This window comes from Microcaecilia unicolor, chromosome 6 (genome assembly GCF_901765095.1).
Source record: "Microcaecilia unicolor chromosome 6, aMicUni1.1, whole genome shotgun sequence".
Lineage (NCBI taxonomy): Eukaryota > Metazoa > Chordata > Amphibia > Gymnophiona > Siphonopidae > Microcaecilia > Microcaecilia unicolor.
The window spans coordinates 315487918-315509648 of NC_044036.1; the positions used below are offsets into that span (position 1 = coordinate 315487918).

A 21731-nucleotide genomic window follows, 5' to 3' on the forward strand; every position below is an offset into this window, starting at 1 on the left:
GTAGTTGGCCCGGTGATTTTGTCAATACCCAGTGTTTTCAGATGTTGTTCCAGGTCTTGTTTAGATATTGCTCTGTGGGCATCAATTACTGCAGGAGAAGCGACCAAAATGATAAAGGGGATGGAACTCCTCCTGTATGAGGAAAGGCTAGTGCTCTTCAGCTTGGAAAAGAAACAGCTGAAGGGTGGGGGAGGGAGGGATATGTTTGAGGTCTATAAAATCCTGAGTGGTGTAGAACGGGTAGAAATGAATTGATTTTTCACTCTTTCAAAAAGTACAAAGAACAAGCGACACTCAATGAAATTACATGAAAATAGAAGGCAATATTTTTTCACTCAAAGAATAGTTAAGCTCTGGAACTCACTGCCGGAGGATGTACTAACAGAGGTCAAAGTATCTAGGTTTAAAAAAGGTTTGTACAAGTTCCTGGAAGAGTAGGCCATAGTCTGTTTTTGAGATGGCCATGGGGGAAACCACTGCTTGCCCCGGGATTGGTATCATGGAATGTTGCTACTAATTGGGTTTTATGCCAGGTGCTTCTGACCCAGATTGACCTCTGTTGGAAGCAAGATACTGGGCTAGATGGACCATTGGTCTGACCCAGTGTGGCTATTTCTTATGTTCTTATGATTTGGACTGAGTTGTTCAATCTTCTGTTCTCCAACTGTTTTGTCTTCAGCATAGCTGGTCTCCTAGTATTGCCACACCCTTGATACACACCTGTTTCTTTTTAACCACAGTGATATCAGGTGTATTGCATGGCAAGCGTTTGCCAGTCTTTATTCTGACATCCTGGAGAATTTGGGCTTGTTCATTTTCTATCATGGTTTTGATGTTGTGGTCCCACCAGTTTGTGGTTATGGGCAACTGATACTCTTGGCAGATATTCCAGTTCATTGTGGCCTCTACTTTATTGTGTCTTTCTTTGTAGATTATCTTTTTGCAGTCGGTGACTAGGGTGGTCCACTGGCTTCTTTGCACAGGTAGAATTTGCTGTTATTGTAACATAGTAGATGACGGCAGAAAAAGACCTGCACGGGGACATCCAGTTTACCCAACAAGATAACTCATATGTGCTACTTTTTGTGTATACCCTACTTTGCTTTGTACCTGTGCTCTTCAGGGCACAGACCGTATAAGTCTGCCCAGCACTATCCCCGCCTCCCAACCACCAGCCCCGCCTCCCACCACCGGCTCTGGCACAGACCGTATAAGTCTGCCCAGCACTATCCCCACCTCCCAACCACCAGTCTCGCCTCCCACCACCGGCTCTGGCACAGACCGTATAAGTCTGCCCAGCACTATCCCCGCCGCCCACCACCGGCTCTGGCACAGACCGTATAAGTCTGCCCAGCACTATCCCCGCCTCCCAACCACCAGCCCCGCCTCCCACCACTGGCTCTGCCACCCGATCTCGACTAAGCTCCTAAGGATGTTTTATCAATTTGTAGTCATCACTGCATTTGTTCGAAGGGCTTGTATTGATGCCATTTTGCTGCACCTGTTACTGTGCTTTCACCTATCGAACAGATATCTTTCAAAGTAAAAAAAAAAAAAAAGTTAGTCTGAGGTGCTGTTTTGAAGACCCCCCCCCCCCCCCCCATCAATAAGAGCAAAATATCTTTCTGTGAAACCAAAAGAACCAGTCCCTTTTGCCCCTCTTCTTTTTCTTTCCTGCTTATGAAGTCTTTGCACTTTCCTCTGCTCTGCTTATCCCTTGCCCTTTGCATGAACATGATGGAGGGAGCCCCGCGCAAGAGGAGAGGCCGACTGAAACTGAAACTTTCCACCACAGCTGACGTTTTCAGTCAAAACCGAAAACTAAAGTTTGGTTCTGTGAATGTGAACTAATGAGGCCCTCTGGGATTTGCACTCCACAGCCCTCTGCGAAACCCGTAGGAGATTATTACCCTCCAGTCCCCGGAACTGCCAGTACAGGCTGACAACCGGGAGAGCCATTTTAACAGACTTCTCAACAAGTCTGACACGTTTAGGTTCCTAAGTCAATGCTGATGTAGTTACATATTCTCTGAGACAGAAGCTTTGTGAGAACGTGTAAAAATAAAAAATCATCATTACCAGCTTTTTTATGCTTACTCAAACTTTGCACAAATAACAAGAGAAAGTAGCATTGGGAAGTTTGCAATTTTGTTATAAAACTGATAAAGGACAAGCAGTGATATAAATTATTTTTTTTTCTAAAATAGGGCAAAGGAGCCCAGACACTGGTCTACACTGCCATATCCACAATCCAGAATTTAAAAAAGCACCCTAGAGTTCACGGCAGCCATTTTGAGAGCAGAGCTGGCATGGGTAGGAGAGACTGAGGTTCGCTCCTGCCCTGATTGTAAGATAGACCTGGAGGGGCCTACGGGTCAAGAGGGGGAGGCACCCTCGTTCAGAGGGGAGGGAGGGAGGGAGGGAGGGAGACAACGGTTCAAAGCACAAATTTTCAGCTTCCACCGAAAACACACGGTTAGTTTCAGCCAAAACTGAAACCATGGAGGTAAATTAAAAAGTAGCCTTTTGGCCAAAACTGAAACGGGGCAGAAAATGGATTTTGGGCTGGCTTCAGCACCATAACTGAAATTCAGTCAGCCTCTACACAACAGGAACTGTTCTAAGATATACATAGACAAGGAGAATGAGGCCGAGAAGGCAGGGGCGTAGCTAGACAGCAGAGTTTGGATGGGCCTAGACAAGAAGTGGGTGGGCACCAAGTGTTCTACCCCAGCAACTTAAAAATATATCTCAGCTGGCGGAAAAACACTGCTCTGTACCTTGGCAGCCTGCAGCAGGCATGCGCCGAAAACTGAGCATGCGCAGGTGCCAGCTTAGGAAGCTCAGACTGCTGAAGTGGAGAGCAATGTTTTCAGCACCATCAGGGGGAGGTCTTGAACTGGCAGAGCTTGGGATCCCCACCAGCTACCACTAAATGAGTACTGCTGTTAGGTGGGCCTGAGTCCTAAGTGAGTGGGCCCACCTGTGGCTATGCCACTGCGAGAAGGAAAACGGGATAAATTGAATTGAAGAACAACTATGTGGAAATCCCAGGCAGTTAGCCAGTGGGGCTGCTCAGTACATGCAGCCAATTTTTATTTATGGTTATTTATAAAACTTAATATACTGCCTTTTCTAAAAGAAGGTCAAAGCGGTTAACAATATGTAAGTCATATGAAATGGAACCCCAATAAAATATTAGGAAAGAAAACATAAGGGAGGGATCAGGAAAAGAATAGGGGAGGGAAAAAAGGGGGGGCATCAGTACAGGGTCGCTGCAGTTTGGAAGTAATGTGTTTAAATTTTTGTCTTAAATTTGATTAGTGATGATTCGGAACTAATATCAGCGGGTAGACTATTCCGATGACTAGGAGCCAAGGAAAAAAAGGCAGAATGTCGGGTAGTTTCATAACAGGCCTGTTTAGGAGAGGACAGCACCAGATGATTGGAATCAAGGGCTCGCAGTACACGAGACAGAGTGTAGGGAACGATCAGAGGAGCGATATTTATTTTATTTATTTATTTATTTATTGCACTTGTGTCCCACATTTCCCCACCTATTTGCAGGCTCAATGTGGCTTACAAAGGTCTGTTATGGCAGTGCCATAACAGGGAAGAAATACAATTGTTGTAGCAGAGAGATAAAAGAAGACAAGAGGATCTGGTTATGCAGCTGTATAGTGAGACATTCTGAGTAAAGGAGTGTAAAGGTTGTGTTCAAGTAGTTAAGGGTTCTCGTGGTAGGCTTTGTTAAAGAGAGAGGTTTTCAAAGCTTTGCGGAAGTTTGTTTAATTCGTGGGTCGTTTTCAGGTGAGTTGGTAGTTCATTCCACATCTTCGTACTCATGTAGGATGGACTACCTAACTGGAAAGTCTTATGGACGAGAAGGAGAACGTTAAACCAGATACGATATGGAATGGGCAGCCAATGCACTTCGACAAGCAAAAGGGTGACTGAATCCAGGCGTTTTAGTTATTTATTTTAATTTATTCAATAAATTATATGCTCTATAGTTTGCTGTTCTTGGCGGCTTACACAGAACATGCAAAGTGTAGAATTCCAGATCACAAAGTGCAGTGAGAGGAGGTCTTCAGTTCCTTTGCACCAGTTCTACATCCATTGATTAGTCCTGCCTAGGCACGTTGGTTCCCATCACGTTGGTCTTGATGGCAGAATAAACTGCTGTGTTTTGAACTAGTCATTGGCCTGAAGTGGTTTGCTTGGGCCTGGGACCCACACACAGTCATGATTCTCAGCATGAGCCAGACCTGCTGAGAATCATGACTGTGTGTGGGTCCCAGGCCCAAGCAAACCACTTCAGGCCAACGACTAGTTCAAAACACAGCAGTTTGTTCTGCCGTCAAGACCTTAAACAGCAGGGATCTGTTCCTGGCTACAGTGTTTGATTTACTATTTAGTGTTTGGAACAAAAAAAGTGTGACCCTTGCCGGTCTTTATCCTTGTCTACTAGTAAATATATCCCTAACTTGTCAGGTGGGGCAACACACACTTCCAGTTCAGGTACCACAAGCAGCACTGAAGCTCTTTTATTCAGAGTGAAGTTACCGCAGATTCCTGCTCAGCATCACATGTGTGAAACTCACGCAGGAGCCGGTGTGAAAAGCTGTGCTATCCTGAGGCACAGCAGTTTACCAGGATTTTCCTGCACTATTATTATTACCCGCATGAGCTGAGCATGTACGGGGAGTGCTAATGGATGACTTCCCAGCTGTTCAGATGGCACTGGGGGGGGGAGGAGGGGCTCGGGCAGAGGACATCTTCAGCTGGCAGGGCTTTGCGTCACTGCCCCTACACACCCATGGCTATGCCACTGGTCTGGTGGTTCAAGTGGGCTCCAAAACCCCCTCCTTCCATGCCTCCTCAACAGTGGCGTAGGTACAGGTGGGCCAGGGCCCGCCCATTTTGGACTCAGGCCCACCCAAAATTGTGGCATTTGCTGTGGCTGGTGGGGATCCCCAAACCTTGGCAGCTGAAAATTTTCTTTCTTTGGGCAGCCAGTGCTCTTCCAAATGTCAGCCAGGAGCACTTGCCTTGAGCTGACACAGACTGGCCCTTCTGCACATGCTCCGTTTTCGCACATGCAAAAGCACTGAGTATGCACGGCCTGCCGGCAGCCGCATCAGTTTGAGGCAAGTGCTGCCAGCTGCCGTTCGGAAGAGTGCTGGCTGCTTGAGGAGGAGGAGGAAATCTTCAGCTGGCAGGGTTTGGGGATCCCCGCCAGCTCGAGTATTTAATATTTGGGGTTTGTGGGCATGGAGGGGTGGAGAGAGGAGCAAACCGGAGGGGGACTGGGGGGGCAGCCACCCACCTTGGGCTCTGGCCCACCCAAAATTGGCCATCTAGCTACGCCCCTGCTCCTCAACCCATCTTTAGGTCTGGAAGCAGGAGCAATGCCCACCCACTCCTGCCTCCAGCACCGCTATCTTAGCAGGGATTGGTTCATGCTCTGACGGAAAAGTTGAAAGGAAAAAAAAAAAGAGAAAAACTTCCGCCTGATGGAGAAAACTGTGGCATGATACTGTAGCGTCATGCACAGTTTTATCTGTGCACTTTTTTTTTTAACGCTGCGGTAATTTGCGTGTCATTGTTTACTGTATCAGGAGTAAAACCTTTTCTAGTATGTGCTTGAATAATCTTTGAACTGAAGCTCAGGGCATAGCTCTAATGCAGGCTTATTACACTGACCCCTCAGTAGTCCACTAATTACTACTACTACTACTATTAAACATTTCTATATCGCTACTAGACTTACGCAGCGCTGTACAAATTAACATGAAAAGACAGTCCCTGCTCAACAGAGCTTACAATCTAAATTGGACAGACGAACAGACAGCTAGGGGTGGGGAAATTGCAGTGGTAGGGGTGATAAGTGAGGGTGAGTAAGAGAGTCATGGTTAGGAGTCGAAAGCAGTAGCCTAGACTTGAAGACAGCCAGAGACTGAGCCTGACGTACTGGCTCAGGGAGTCTATTCCAGGCACAGGGAGCAGCAAGATAGAAGGAACGGAGCCGGGAGTTAACAGTGGGGGAGAAGAGGGACGACAGGAGACATTTACCCAGCGAACGAACGGAGTTCACGGGGAGGAGTGTAGGTAGGGTTACCATTTTGTGTCCTCTGAAAAAGAGGACACATGTCACGCCCCCTACCCCGCCCCGCCTCATGCCCCGCCCCTGCCACGCCCCCTTCAGGTCCGGGTTCCGCCCCTATTCCCCCCCCCCCGTCACATAGTCCCCTCCCCCCCATCACATACCCCCCCCCCTCACTTACTGTCTAGCCCTGGTGGTCTAGTAGCGTCTTCTCTTCGGGGCAGGAAAGAGCCCCCTCTTTCCTGCCCGGAGCGCTGCCTGCCCTTGCCTGCTGCATCCTCCTCGGTCTGGCTGGAGATTCAAAATGGCCACCGAGAGTTGAAGTGGCCTCGCGAGAGTTCAACTCTCGGCGGCCATTTTGAATCCCCAGCCAGACCGAGAAGGATGATAGACAGGGGAGGCAGCGCTCCGGGCAGGAAAGAGGGGGCTCTTTCCTGCCCCGAAGACATCACTAGACCACCAGGGAACATGGTAAGGAAGGGGAGGGGAGGGGACGGGAGACCACGCGCCGATCGCCCGCCCACACGCCCACCGCACGCACGCGCCTGCCCGCACCCGCGCCCACGTTTGTCCAGAAATCCGGACAAACGTGGGCGGGGGCAAAATCCGCCGGACGCCCCGGACATGCCCTCAAAAAGAGGACATGTCCGGGGAAATCCGGACGTATGGTAACCCTAAGTGTAGGGAGAGATGAGAGCGGAAAGGTACTGCAGAGCCCCCCTCCCCCCCCACACACACACCACTATCTTTTAGCTCGAGCACAGATTGAGGTGTTTTGAAACTGTTCTCCTGCAACAATCACACAACTCGTACAGAGTGCACCAGCAGACACCACAGAATCCTGGGAAATAGTATCTTGCAGTCTGTGGTTGACATTTTCCCCAGGTTTATGCTAGTGTATATCTCTCCCTCTTTATATATAGACTAGCCGTTAAGCCCGTATCAACGGGCTAGTTTTTTGTTTTCCTATGGCCTCCCCCCCCTCCATCCACCAACCCTGCTCTCTCCCCTGCCCTCCCCCCAGTGTCTGTTTCCCTCAGTCCGCCCCCTCCTTCCCTCCCTGCTCCCTCCTACTCTGATTTTCACGCCCATGTCCAAGCCCTCCTCCCTATTGGGCTGTACTGCTGGTGGAGGCGGGGCTTGGACTTCTACACTCTCAGCTTCCGACTCTACTGCGCATTTGCAGGTGAGTCGGTCACTTGCCATTTATATGTTTGATAGATACAATAGTGTGTATTGGTAACTTGTAAAGAGCCTTTAAACTACTGCATTAATTGAACAGGATTTTGCAATGTAATGTGTCAGTTGCACTGGAATTCTTGCATTGGATGTGTTTGTGTGCGTGTGTGGTCTATAGATGGGCAGACTGGCTCGGATGTCATCCACAGGAGGAGAGAGGAGTTTCAGATGATTGAAATTTAGCTGGGGCAAGTTGCAGGTTGGTTTAGGCCTGCTAAATGTGTGTGATCACTGCGTGCTGAACCCTGATCTGATGGTTTCCCTTTTCCATACCTTAGGTCAACAACGAATGAACTTGCACTGTTGATCTCTCGCATGCAAAAGAATGCTGACCAAGTGGAGAGAAATATTCTGGAAACTCAGAAGAAGCTTGTACAGGTAGATCTGAGAAAAACTAATTATATTTACTATAAAAATACACCAATAGCAGAGAAATGGAGCAAAACTACACAGACATATTTGAAAATGCTCAGCTTTCTCCGCAAATGAACCTTTTTCGAAGATGGGAAGGCGGTATAACTAGAGGACATGAATTCAGGTTGAAGGGGGGGCAGACTCAGGACTAATGTCAGGTAGTATTTTTTCACGGAGAGGGTGGTGGATATGTGGAATGCCCTCCCGCGGGAAGTGGTGGAGATGAAAACGGTAATGGAATTCAAACATGCGTGGGATAAACACAAAGGAATCCTGTTTAGAAGGAATGGATCCACAGAATCTTAGCAGAGATTGGGTGGCGACGCTGATAATTGGGAAACAAAATGGGAGCTAGGCAGACTTCTTCGGTCTATGCCTTGATTGTGACTGAATAGATAGGGATGGGCTGGAGTGTACACTTTAAGGGGCTTCGACATTAGCTTCATAGCTTAGTACAAGAACAGTGCTGGGTTGACTTCTATGGTCTGTGCTCTGAGAAAGGCAATGCCAAATCAAACTCGGGTATACATATAAAGTATCACATACCATGTGAATGAGTTTATCTTGTTGAGCAGACTGGATGGACCGTACAGGTCTTTTATCTGCCATCATTTACTATCTTACTATGTTCTCATCCCATCCTGCCCCAAGCTAAACCTGACCCAGGGAGGTGTCTCTTTTTAAAATCCAGCTAAAAACATGTGCCTTGTGAAAATGATTATTTATAAATGACTGAAGTGTGTGAATGAAAGTAAGTCCTCCAGGCTTATAGAGGGGATTCTATAAATGGCACTCAAAAATCGGCGCCCCCAACAAATTATTGTTAAGTGCAATTCTGTAAAGGGAAGTGTGCCTTTTTTAAAATTGCATTTAGAGCTGATTCCCGCATCCAAGTTTGGGCACTGGACTTGAATCTGCTAAAATCTGGTGTAAATACTAAAGTCAACACCAACAAACAGTGGATCCAAAAAGAGTCCTCTCACAAATGGTATTTTCCTAAACAAGTCTTTTATTTTGAATCAATAAAAACAACCCGACACGATTTGTGTTTCGGCCGTAGAGGCCTGCGTCAGGGGTCTATTGATTTTCAATACAAAAATAATCTGGCAGAACAAATGACTAATAGTTATTTGTCTGCTTCCTGAGAAATCGGAACAGGAAGTAGATAATAACTATTGGTCATTTTGATGTCCATCCAAAACATGCGGTAGAAAATAGTTTCTATTTTTTATCGCCTGGCGCTTTCCCAGCGGTAATCAGCAGTTTAAGTGCGCTGACGATTACCGTCCGGTTAGCGCACGAGACCTTACCGCTAAGTCAACAGGTGGTGGTAAGGTCTAAGGCCAAAAATAAATACGCCCTGGTTTTAATTTTGCCGCACGTCCATTTTCGGCCACCAAAAAAAAAGGCTTTTTTCCCCAAGCGCGCCGAAAAATGGACCTGCGCGCATCCAAAAAAACACGTGCCTACACCATCGCAGGCCATTTTTTAGCACGCCTGGGAAAAAAAACCCCTTTTTTTGTGGCCGAAAATGGACGTGCGGCAAAATTAAAACCAGCGCACATTTATTTTTGCCCTTAGATCTTACCACCACCCGTTGACTTAGCGGTAAGGTCTCACGCTAACCGGGCGGTAAATGGGGTCCCTAAGTTAATATTTGGAGATAGCCAGTTAAGTTTAAACTGGCCAAAGATATTCCAGCTATTTACACAGCCCGATGTGGCCACTTACAAAAGCCGGATATGCACTGAACATTCGGGGATAGCTGGTTATCTCCTAGCCGCTAAACAGGAGTATTCAGCGAGGGGTAGCTGGTTATCCCTCACTGAATATCACCAGATAGCCGGTTAAGTGCCATTTAACTGGCCAGGTGCCTTTCCAAGCCGGTTAAATGGTTTTGGGAGCATATATTGAATCCCGGAGGTCAGTCCCTGCTTTATCCCTATAGGTGCTGTTGGAAAATGAACGGGGCAGGGGCAGCAGTTATGTTTGCACTATAACATATGTAAGTGCATCAAAAAAGGGTGACCACCCAAATCGCCAAAATCAACATTTTTATATAATATCAATATTCAACATAGTTATAATGAGCCACAACAGACATAAAAATGTAAGATAATGAAGGGATATCATACCATAACTCATTATCAAGTGATAAGTTTAATCATATTACTCTCTTTGCATCGTGCCACAAAAGTAAAGTATAATGTTGTACACTAGGGGGCCCTATTAGTAAGCCGCGTAGGCGCCTACGCGCACCCAACGCACATCAATTTGGAGTTACCGTGTGGCTCGGGTGGTAATTTTTTTTTTTTTTTACATGCGCCCGCTACATGTGCCAGAAAATAATGTTTATTTTCCTGCGCACGGTGGAAACCGGGGCAGTAATCGTCATTTTATGCGCATGGGCAATTACCGCACGGTTACCGTGTGAGACCGTACCGCTAAGTCGATGGGTTGGCGGTAAGGTCTCAGACCCGAAATGGATGCGCGCTAATTTTTATTTTGACGCACGTCCATTTTCGGCAAGAAATTAAAAAAGACGGCCTTTTTAACAGGCACACTGAAAAATGGATCTGCGTGCGCCTACACTAGCGCAGCCCATTTTCCAGCGCACCTTTAGTAAAAGGACCCCGAGGTGATCTGTTGTAAAATTAGCCTCTTAGGAACTAGGGCTCAACCAACCAGAGAGTATGATTGGCAGAATGTCTTACGCTTTGTGTTAGTGCCACTAAGGGTTACTTGCAGGAAAGAATAATCTGAGTCTACCAATTCACACGCCCTCTTTTGCTTTTATGTTTTGTTTTCTGTTTATGTGATAAAAAGGATGCCGATAACTACCGCCTGAAAGAGAACTTCCAGTTCCAGGAAGAAAATGCAAAAAATCTGAAGGCGTCTGAACTCCTGCTCAAAGACCTGTTCCTGGATGTGGACAAGGCCAAGCAAATGAAGCATCCTCAGTGTGAAGAAATCAGCAAAGAGTGAGTGCAAAAAAACCCCTCTCCTTCTCATTAAAAAGCAGAGACAGATAGAGCGAACAGAGCAGACTCTAAGGTTTTGCTGAGTTGGCCTGATGCCAGGATCAAACCATCGTAAAGTCTTTCTTCTCCTGTGGATGGTCAGAAGAGGTTTGGATGGTATCGTTGTGGGGATGAACTTGACAGCCTCAACTTGACACTTGACATTTCGCCCATTAGATTGTAAGCTCTTGAGCACGGACTGTCCTTTGTTGTTAAACTGTACAGCGCTGTGTAACCCTAGTAGCGCTCTAGAAATGTTAAGTAGTAGTAGTATGAACTGATCCAGATCTTGTGTAGGTCGTGAAATATCTTCTACTGGACCGACATAAGTTATCCAAAAATGATGATGTACAGGAGCTTTTGAGACTCGCACATCTTATTCTTCAGATCCTTGAGGGCTTGCAGGGTCCGTCTACAGGGCATTCATATTTCTGAATAATTCTTATATAGGTTCAAAATGAAAGAGGACCATGGATTTGATATACCGTGTTTCCCCGAAAATAAGACACTGTCTTATATTAATTTTTGCCCCCCAAAATGCGCTAGGTCTTATTTTCAGGGGCTGTCTTATTTTTCGGGGAAACATTGGGGTTGGATCGGGGTTGGCCCGCCCACCCTTCGTCGCTCCCGGAACTAACCTTAAACGCTTCCTTTCACCTTCGCAGCAAGCAGCAGCAGGGCAGGCCATTCCTTCCTTCCATGTCCCGCCCTGACCTGACGTAACGTCCGCGAGGGCGGGGCACGGAAGGAAGGAGAGATCTGCACTGCTGCTGCTTGCTGCGAAGGTGAAAGGAGGCGTTTAAGGTTAGTTCCGGGAGCGATGGAGGGTGGATGGAGGGGGGGCCCGGCAACCTCGGGTGGGGGGGCGGCCCGGGGACGGCCTTGTCCGGCTCTCAGCGGCCCTGCTTTCAAACAAAAATTTGCTAGGTCTTACTTTCAGGGGAGGCTTTATATCTACCAATTCAGGAAAACCTCTACTAGGTCTTATTTTCGGGGGATGTCTTACTTTCGGGGAAACAGGGTACTACTTTTTCTGTGGTACAATCAAAGAGGTTTGCATTAGAGCTTTACCAAATAGCATATTTTACTATTCGGCTGAATACGAATAATGAAAAAGTTTATTTGGCCAAATACGAGTACCGAATATGAATAATGGGCTTTAATATAACAAATAATGAAACAAGCAAAGTGAAATCAGTAAGATTTAGCATTGTGGAGCCCCGGATTATTTATATTCAAATTAGAGAATGACACAGGGACAGGGATCTGCAGTAACTGCAGGGATGGGGACGGGAACAGATCCCACCGGGGCGGGGATGGGGACAGAGCCCAAGAGAATGGGGACAAAATTTGTTCCTGTGTCATTTTCTACTTTGAAGCCTGTTAATGAACTGGACTGTTATTTATGTTTGAGTGATGCAGACAACAATATTTTGATTTTTTGGAAAAACATGCTGGGCACAACTAGCAAAATTTGCATAGGGAGATCCTGTACATCCTGCTACCAGCACATCTTCTAAGACGACATCTTCTTTTACCAGAAGGACAGTAGAAGTCAGGAGAGCTAGACTGAATCCTGAGATTGTTGATGACTCCTTATTCATCGACAGATTTAAAAAATCATAGTGCTTCATAGGGCATATGTCTCCCCTCTAGGGCATTCAGAATGGGTTGTATTTTGTACCTTGGACATTTTAACAGGATTCCTTGGGGTAGTAGAAATCAGCTATTGTTGGGTTGGAAGGGTAGAGGGTGGTGGTGAGGAGGATTATTATAACTGCTCACTGTTATTATTGTTTTCTATTTGTAATTTATACACAATAGTTGCACAGCATATTGTTCCTTTTTATACTGTAATAAAAAGATTTAAATATAAAATCATAATTGTTTGAGGCTTCTGCAGATGAGGACAGAGCCCATGGGGATGGGGTGGGGATGGAGACAGGGCCTGCGGGGATGGGGTGGGGACGGAGACAGAACCCACTGGGACAGGGAGGGGGGAGGCAAACTTTGTCCCTGTGTCATTCTCTAATTTAAATCACTATTTGGCCAAATACAAATAATGCATTCTGGCACTATTCGGGGCCGAATCGAATATGAATATTTGATACAGCCCTAATTTGTGTTTTACATTCAGGTGCTTTCTGTCTCCCTAGTGATCTCATAATCTAAGGCTTTGTACCTGAGGCAATGGAGGGTTAAGTAGCTTCCCCAGGATCACAACAGCCACAGTGAGGATTGAACCCATTTCCCCAGGTTTTCAGCCCACTGTGCTAAGCATTAGGCTCCTCCTCCGCAGCAAACCAAACAATCAAGTTTTCTCCAGGATCCATATGGTTAACTAGAGATCAAATGAATCCACTTACTGCATTCATTCATGCCTGTAGGTGATTTTGGGGTTGTTTTTTTTCTGGACATTAGATGTCTTGAAGTCAGCCAGTCTGTTGCTTTATAGAATGAAATTCCTGTTCTGAATCCTTATATTGAGCATGTGGGACACTCGTCACTTTTTCCTTCAAATAATGAATGGGGACAGGAGCAGGAGTTTGGAATGCTAGCGATTTTTTTTTTTAAAGCTACAAGGAGGGCGATTGGGCACTGGATATGGTCTTCATTTTCTTTCTTTTTTCACGAGGAGGGAAAATGACTGGATAAATTTAGGACTGCTGTTGAGGGATGTAGTTATCAAAATGGGATACCATTAAGATGTATTATTTTACCACAAAATAAAACATGGAAAAGAAAATAAGATGATACCTTTTTTATTGGACATAACTTAATACATTTCTTGATTAGCTTTCGAAGGTTGCCCTTCTTCCTCAGATCGGAAATAAGCAAATGTGCTAGCTGACAGTGTATATAAGTGAAAACATTCAAGCATTACTATGACAGTAAAATAGATACCATTGGAGATTCTACATGGAATGTTGCTACTATTGGAGATTCTACATGGAATGGTGCTATTCCACTAGCAACATTCCATGTAGAAGGCTGCACAGGCTTCTGTTTCTGTGAGTCTGACGTCCTGCACGTACGTGCAGGACGTCAGACTCACAGAAGCAGAAGCCTGCGCGGCCACATTGGTGATCTACAAGGGCCGACTTCTACATGGAATGTTGCTAGTGGAATAGCAACATTCCATGTAGAATCTATAGAAATCAAACAAAATAAAACATGGAAAAGAAAATAAGATGATACCTTTTTTATTGGACATAACTTAATACATTTCTTGATTAGCTTTTGAAGGTTGCCCTTCTTCGAAAGCTAATCAAGAAATGTATTAAGTTATGTCCAATAAAAAAGGTATCTCATTTTCTTTTCCATGTTTTATTTTGTTTGATTTCTATTGATAACCTTAAGAGTGGACTAACACGGCTACCACACCTCTCTACTTATTTTACCACTAACTCGTGCTGTTTTAGCACAGGTCCCACTTTGTGCAAGAAGACCTAGTTCTTGGGTTCAGTAAAATAACATGTCTTAACGGTAGACCCTGTTGATAACTTCTTCCCCACTTAGTTGGCTAATCAGGCAGCTAGTGTTGTAATTCAGCGCAAGCCGTCTAGCTTTCGCTGTCCCAACCCAACCTCACCCCTGGCCCCTGTCAAAATTTAAATAAAGTTCGGTACTACTTAATGAAACTTAGGAAGGTTAATTGCAGCAGCTTAGTTCAATCAGTTCTGAAAAGCTTTGATCTAACTCCTTACTTAGCTAGGTAAACTCCTTTGAAACTTGATCTCTCAATGTTTATTGAAAATTCAGTACAAAATGTGTCATGATATACAGTATACTATGCATGCCTGAACACAGCCTTACAAAGTAATTACTGTGACAGGCTAGAAATGTTTAAACTATTTTATCCACCGTCTCTTACTTCTTCATGACAGAACTGATTCTTTGAGCACTAGGAAATTCTGCAGATTTAAACCTCGAAACATTATGAAAGTGATTATTATTGATCCTGATTTTTATTTTTCCCTGAAGGTGCTTTCTTCTTATATTTGAATGCTTGTTTCTGTAACATTGTCCCAGCCTTTTATTGACCACTGAGATTCTCATGTTGCCGACATGTTGCAAGAAGGGAAGGTATGCGGAGGCTCAGTGAAATCCTCTGCAGAGTCACACAGATTAGCAATCCCATTTCTTCTCCATTCCCTTCTTTGTAGCATCCAACAACTGCACGATCGTGTGAGCCAGGAATGCGCCGAGTACCGAGAGGTATACGAAAAATTCAGCATCCCAAGCATCGGGCCAAAAGTGGACTGGCCACAAGTTCTGAAACAGAAGCAGGTACATAAGTAATGCCACACTGGGAAAAGACCAAGGGTCCATCGAGCCCAGCATCCTGTCCACGACAGCAGCACCTGGCAAGCTTCCCAAACGTACAAACATTCTATACATGTTATTCCTGGAATTGTGGATTTTTCCCAAGTCCATTTAGTAGCGCTTTATGGATTTGTCCTTTAGGAAACTGTCTAACCCCTTTTTAAACTCTGCCAAGCTAACCGTCTTCACCACGTTCTCTGGCAACGAATTCCAGAGTTTAATTACGCGTTGGGTGAAGAAAGATTTTCTCCGGTTTGTTTTAAATTTACTACACTGTAGTTTCATTGCATGCCCCCTAGTCCTAGTATTTTTGGAAAGCGTGAACACTCATTATTTTTTATACCTCTGTCATGTCTTTATCATGTCTCCCCTCAGCCATCTCTTCTCCAAGTTAGGCAGGAGGACAGGGACCCACAGAGACACACAATGAAATTCGTGGTCTGGAATGTTACAGATATTGGGGCCGGGCTGGATCTGGACCCTCTACACTGTTGAGTGGATGAAATATTAGGAGACAATGTTTTAGTTTGGGGAGGGGGAGGGTGTTAGAGGGGGTATATATGGATCTGTAACACTGTTTGATGATCAATCTAATTTTGAGATATTATTCATCTGGCTCTGTTGCTATGATATTATGTAAAGGTTCATAAATAAAGATTTGAAAAAAAATATTGGGGGCAATACTGAAAGCAATTTAACCGGCCAGAAGTGGCTCACGGCTGGTTAAATTGCTTATGTAGAGCTATCCACTGATATTCTGTGGCACTTAACCAGTTAATACCACGGAATGTCACTATAAACTGCTAAACTCAAAGCCAGCTATTTTGGGGGCCGCTCGGGGCGGATTTGGCACGTGTGCATTTAAGTGCTGATATCCAGCACTTAACTGCATAAGTTTAGCGGGTCAAATCGGATCACATAAAAGGCAATCCTATCTTTATGTGGTGTCGCTTATGCAGTTAAGTGCTGAATATTGTACTTAACCACATAAGAGGTAGCCGGCCACGTAAACCCGGATATTCAGTACGGGTGCCTGGACATGGTTTTGGCATTGAATATCCAGGAATAACACATGGCGACAGCTAAAAAAAAACTCACACCACTGATGGCTGAATATCAACACAAGAAAAATTAGCCCTCTGGAGATAAAAATGTGAGGAATGAACAGATGATCGTTGTACCAATAAAAATTCCACATAAAGGGTTGTTTTCTGCTTTCTCCATCCTCGGGGAAGAAGCCTGAGTTTACCACTGGTATTTGTTTCTTTGTGTTCAGGCAGAGATAGAAGGAGGGCAGTATGGACCTGGTTTGCCAGACGTGGAGAAGCAAGTTGCTGAGCATAACATCTTACAGCAAGAGATTGAAGAATATGGTCCTCAAATCCAGAATTTGTACATCCCGGTGAGATCCTCAAGCTCTTTGCTGCCCCCTGCTGTTCCTCTTTCCTTTCCAGCCGTACGTCATCCTGAGGATGGTCCACAGTCAGACTTCTCAGCATCCTCATCACTGCTTCTCTGTGTTTCTGTTTTATTTTTTTGCCTTCTTTGCACCTAATTAGATCACTGCCACATATCAGAAATGATATGAGCCAGTTTTCTTTGTATATTGTGCCACTCCTGCGTTGCCCAGCAGGTGTCGCTGCTTAAGCAATGTCTGGTACACTCGGATTTCACCCCGTTGTGTTCCAGTGACAGTCCACTGAGCTGTATTAACTGTTCCTTTATAAAACCTACAGAATTGATATCTAATATCTTCTTTTTCTTTTACTTCTGTCTGGCACCCTGCTGGTGAACAGGAAACTGCTGCTGTGAAGAGTCAGTACAGGGACTTGCTAGTAAGTTTTCAGCCTGAATTATTTGCATGAATTACTAACAGGACACCTACGCAACATAGGCACCTATAGAAAATAGGGTCCCAGGAGTAGCTCCACTAGCCTCAAATGTGCACAAATGCCTACACACAAACTTCCATCTGCTCCAAAAAAAGGTGTAAATGTGTATGTGTATCCTCTGTGCACCCATTTAATTTATAAAATACACACTGCCTTTACTCGGTCAAAAGTGCACCTTCAGGAACACCTGTGTGCAGTTGCTTTCTTATATGCATAATCAGTCGCGTAATTTTTTTAAAAACGTGTTTTTTGCATGTAAAACAGGCTTTAGAACATTATTTCCATAGAGGATCATTTTCACAAGCTTTTGAAAATTGCTTAGTCTTTCTGTGGATAAAAGAGCACGTTTTCTTCCCTGCGGACCGAACCTGGGCAAGGGGCAGGTACAGAGTCCCGCAGATGTGCTTTTATACTCAAACCTTGTAGGTCAGATTTTCAAAGGAAAAGTCCCCAGGGAGTTTACCTTTTTTGAAAATGGGAAATAAAGTACCTGCTGATCTGAAACCTCCGAACCTGAAAATTGTGTGATTCTGACTGCAGAGGAAACCAGGTTGAGAAGGAAGGAGAAGTTGAGCCGTATTGCTTGCTGACGACTCCTGCTAACTGGTGCTCCATGCACAGGGTTTGGGGAGAGTAGACGGACCTCTGTGGGCAGTGGGGGTTCTGGTCTCCCCTCTCTTGTCTTCTTTTTGCCAACAGCTGAATTACCAGGACAAAAGTCTTCTTTGAGAGCCATTGAATTAGCACATCTGAGAGGGCTCCTCCTAAACATTTGGACCCCAGGCATGTGCCTAGTTTGCCTGTGCCTTAAGTCCGTCCCACCCATGCCTACGGTTGTCCTTCTGATGATCATGGAATTTTGCAGGGTTTGCCATGACTTCAATTTATGGTTGTCTCTGCCCTACTTTATGAGAGTGTGCTCAAAGTTACAAGAAAAAAGGTCACTCTGATATATAATTAAGTTGTCTCTTCCCCCTCCTACATCCTTTATTTTCGGTGACATCTTTAATTTTTTCTTTCAGACCATTAGACTGCTCTAATATCACTTTAAGGGCCATTAAATAGTGAGAGAACTCACTGTTTAATGAGGATATGATTGCAGTGGTCCCAGTTCAGGATCAGCACTGGTGTAGAAAAGAATATGTTTCACCCAGTGGTGTAGGTGTGAGTGATGGGAGGGTAAACAAAGGATTCAGCAGATCCCCCCCCCCCCCCCCCCGAACATAATTGCTCTTTGTCTCTTTCTGGGTGGCATGGGTAGGAAGCTTCTGATTGGAGGTCTCGGAATTTGGGCAGTCTCTACAACCACCTGCATGGCTGCACCAAGGAATTAGTCTATCTCAATGACCAGCAGAGCAAAATATTGAAGCAGAACTGGAGTGATCAAATGCAAGATTCAACAGATGTGCGTCGGCAGTATGAGGTGAGTCAGAAGCAGATGGATTCCCTCTTTTCTATGTTAATATAGCTGGCACATCACCATAGTATTCACGCTGAAAATGTAATTGCTTGGAAGATTTTTTTTTTTTGGGGGGGGGGAGGAAGTCAAACCTAAACACATTCATCCTAGAGGGATTGTTGTTGCATAACATGTAATCATTAGGCCAGTAATGTTTTTGTAAAATCGAAGTGTAGTTCTGCAGTGCTCATGCGATCTCTTCTCTTTCATCTGCAGAACTTCAAGACTAATGACCTTCTGTCCCAGGAAGAGTTTGTTAACAATTTACAGGATGACGGAGTAAGAATGATAGAGCTGAAACACCCAGCTGTCGAATCTATTCAGGTATGAGGCACCACATATCACTCCTCTGCCTCAGATCTTCACTCTCAAGTCACATGATCACGGAATCAACCATAGTGAAAAAAAACAAGCCAAGTCAACAAGAGTGTATGCATAGCACTGCTTGCACATATATGGATTCACTAGACCAGGGGTCCTCGAATCCAGTCCTTGAGGACCACAACTCAACCTGGTTTTCATGCAAATAGATCTCGTATATATTGTGGAAATCCTGAAACCCAGGCTGGGTTGTGGACCTTGAGGACTGGACTTGAGAACCCTGCACTAGATCAATCAACACTTAAAAAAAAATGATAATTACGTTATGTCTGACAACTGCCAGAGATCCAGTCTACGATGTCTGTGAATATTTTAAATCCCAATCCTCAAAATGTTTTTTTCATAGCCATAGAAGCTAATCGATTCAAAAAGAAAAAAAATTCCAATCCCAGCTAATACACTAATATAGTAACAGATCAGATTTTTTCCTCATATATAAAAATGTAGTGAAAGTACCTTCAAATGTGGGTAGATGGATGGAAACCGATAATCCAGAGCTTCCTAAACTCTCAGTTATAATCATTGGCCCACATAACAATCGTTTTCATGACTTCAGTGTTCTGTATAAAACTCTGAGCATTTAGGGTTTGAGAGCCAGAGGGAAAGTTAGCCCTGTGCCTATAGAAGCCTTGACCGTTGAAGGGAGAAGAAAATGAGAAGGGCAGAAAAGATGCCAAGGTAAAGGTGGCTCCATAGGAGGGCAGCTTCTTGTGGACCTTGCTGAACTCCCTGTTGCAAAGGATTGGTATCTTGAAGCATGAATTCATGTCGGGGGTGTATTGCTATATGACTTGTATATGGACTGAAGGAAGGTGATTCGAATATAATGATTTGGGTTCCACTTTGGAGACATGAAAGCTAAGTTCTTTTATATTCCGCTGGGGAATTAATATTTGTTATAATGAAGATATATGCATAAATGTGTTGGAACGTAACGAGAAAATTGTTATATGGGACGATGATTGGAATTGATGGTTGAGGCAGCTCTGGATTACTTATTTCCATCCACTTACCTGCATATGAAGGTCCTTTCACTACATTTTTATAGATGAGAAAAAAATTTGATCTAAATATTTGTCACTGGACATTTTGCTCTGTTTTAGAGGGTATCGGAGATATCAAGAAAATGAGAGGGCTGCAGAACATGGGTTGTTGTTTTTTTTTTCTTTCAATTAATCAATTGATAATACCTTCAACTTTTTTTCTAGTATTTATCAAATTAATGATTCGCATAAGATTTTTTACATCTGTTACTCTATTAATCACCCTCCAAGTGATATTCAAAAGCAATTATGTGATTGTCAGCAGCTCCAACCATGTCCAGGCCAGTCATACACAACTTTGGCAATTCAGATCACTGAGGAGGTAGTGGGCAGCTTCTCTTAAATGCCCCAGTGCCACACGGTGAGAGCTCAGATGCCATTACAGAATACTTGTATAAGCCAGTATCTGGGTGCTTAAAATCTAGGTGCCCACAGTTGTACCAGCCATAGACCTGGTGTAACTGCAGGTGTTTAAATACAGCAAGGACATGTGTAATGTACACTATTCTGTAAGTGACAGCACCACCCATGCCCCCTCCCATGCTCTGCCCATGTGAGTGCCCCCTTTGAATTTATACACTAGCCCCCCCAGCTCTATAAAAGTTATGCAAATGTAAATGAGTAACAAGCCAAAAAGCGCTAATAATTGGCTTTTTAACAAGCAACTGTTGGAACTAATTAGATTTAATTGGCATGTATGTTTGTAAATGTAGGCGCAGAATCCACGCTTAAAATTTATGTATAATTGGAAAAAGGGGGCATGGGCGTAACAAGGGTGTTCCTAAAATTGACATGCATTGTTATAGAATAATGGGGATATGAGCTACAAGTCCCAGGTTCCATGATTCACCTGATTAATCTCCCAATCAGAAATAGTACCAGCTCATCACGGACTTACCTCAATCTCCACTACCCAAATCGCAAAGGATTAAACTACAAGACAACTCATACGTCCAACTTCTCTTACATAAGCACATGTCTGTGGAACGCATTGCCACAGGTCGTGAAAACAACCCAAGACCACCTAAAATTCAGAAAATCATTAAAGACTCATCTATTCGGAAGGGCATACCCGACTGACCCAACTTAACGCATCAACCCTGCAACACTTCACTGTCAAAGATCGTATTGGACATTATCAAACCCTCCTACCTTTAACCCATACGACTGAGTCTTATCTTCCCTATACCACCTTAACTTCTTTTGTATTTATTCCCTACCGAACTCGGTGAATGCCTTTACGGTATTATGTAAGCCACATTGAGCCTGCAAATAGGTGGGAAAATGTGGGATAGAAATGTAACAAAAAATAAATAAATTTGCACTGCTTTTCAGTTAATGCAAATGGCTGCGCCTAAAGTTAGGTGTGATTCCCAGATGTAAGCACTTTTCTATAAACTGCACCTATCTATTAGCATGGCTTATAGAATAGTACTTTTTTGGCGCCATATTTAGAATCCAGCCCTATGCCTTTTACATGTGCCATCACAGAAATTAGTTAACTGTTTCGCTGCTACTGACGCGTGTAAGCGGACACTTAACCTGCAAGCATGCAGGTATTCGGTACATTCATGCTGTAAGTGGTACTGAAATGTAGGCACCCGGTGATGGAATTACCTCCTCTGGGTTCAATGAAATTACATGGAAATACTTTTAAAACAAATAAGTGGAAATATTTTTTCACTCAACAAATAGTTAAGCTGTGACCAGAGGATGTGGTAACAGCAGTTAGTGTGTCTGGGTTTAAAAAAGGTTTGGACAAGTTCCTGGAGAAAAAGTCCAGAATCTGCTATTGAGAGAGACATAGGGGAAGCCACTGCTTGCCCTCGGATTGGTAGCATGGAATATTGC

The 21731-nt window shown here is 44.4% G+C and overlaps 1 protein-coding gene across 1 annotated transcript in view; it reads left to right on the forward strand.

Annotated features, from left to right (window-relative positions):
- Positions 1-21731, forward strand: part of EVPL (envoplakin) — a 90407-nt gene that overhangs the window by 15302 nt on the left and 53374 nt on the right. Inside the window, exons 2-8 of the mRNA XM_030208224.1 lie at positions 7624-7723; positions 10586-10740; positions 14946-15069; positions 16382-16507; positions 16902-16940; positions 18259-18420; positions 18673-18780. Of these exons, the coding sequence (XP_030064084.1) occupies positions 7624-7723; positions 10586-10740; positions 14946-15069; positions 16382-16507; positions 16902-16940; positions 18259-18420; positions 18673-18780 (814 nt within the window). The remainder of the gene's footprint in view (positions 1-7623; positions 7724-10585; positions 10741-14945; positions 15070-16381; positions 16508-16901; positions 16941-18258; positions 18421-18672; positions 18781-21731) is intronic.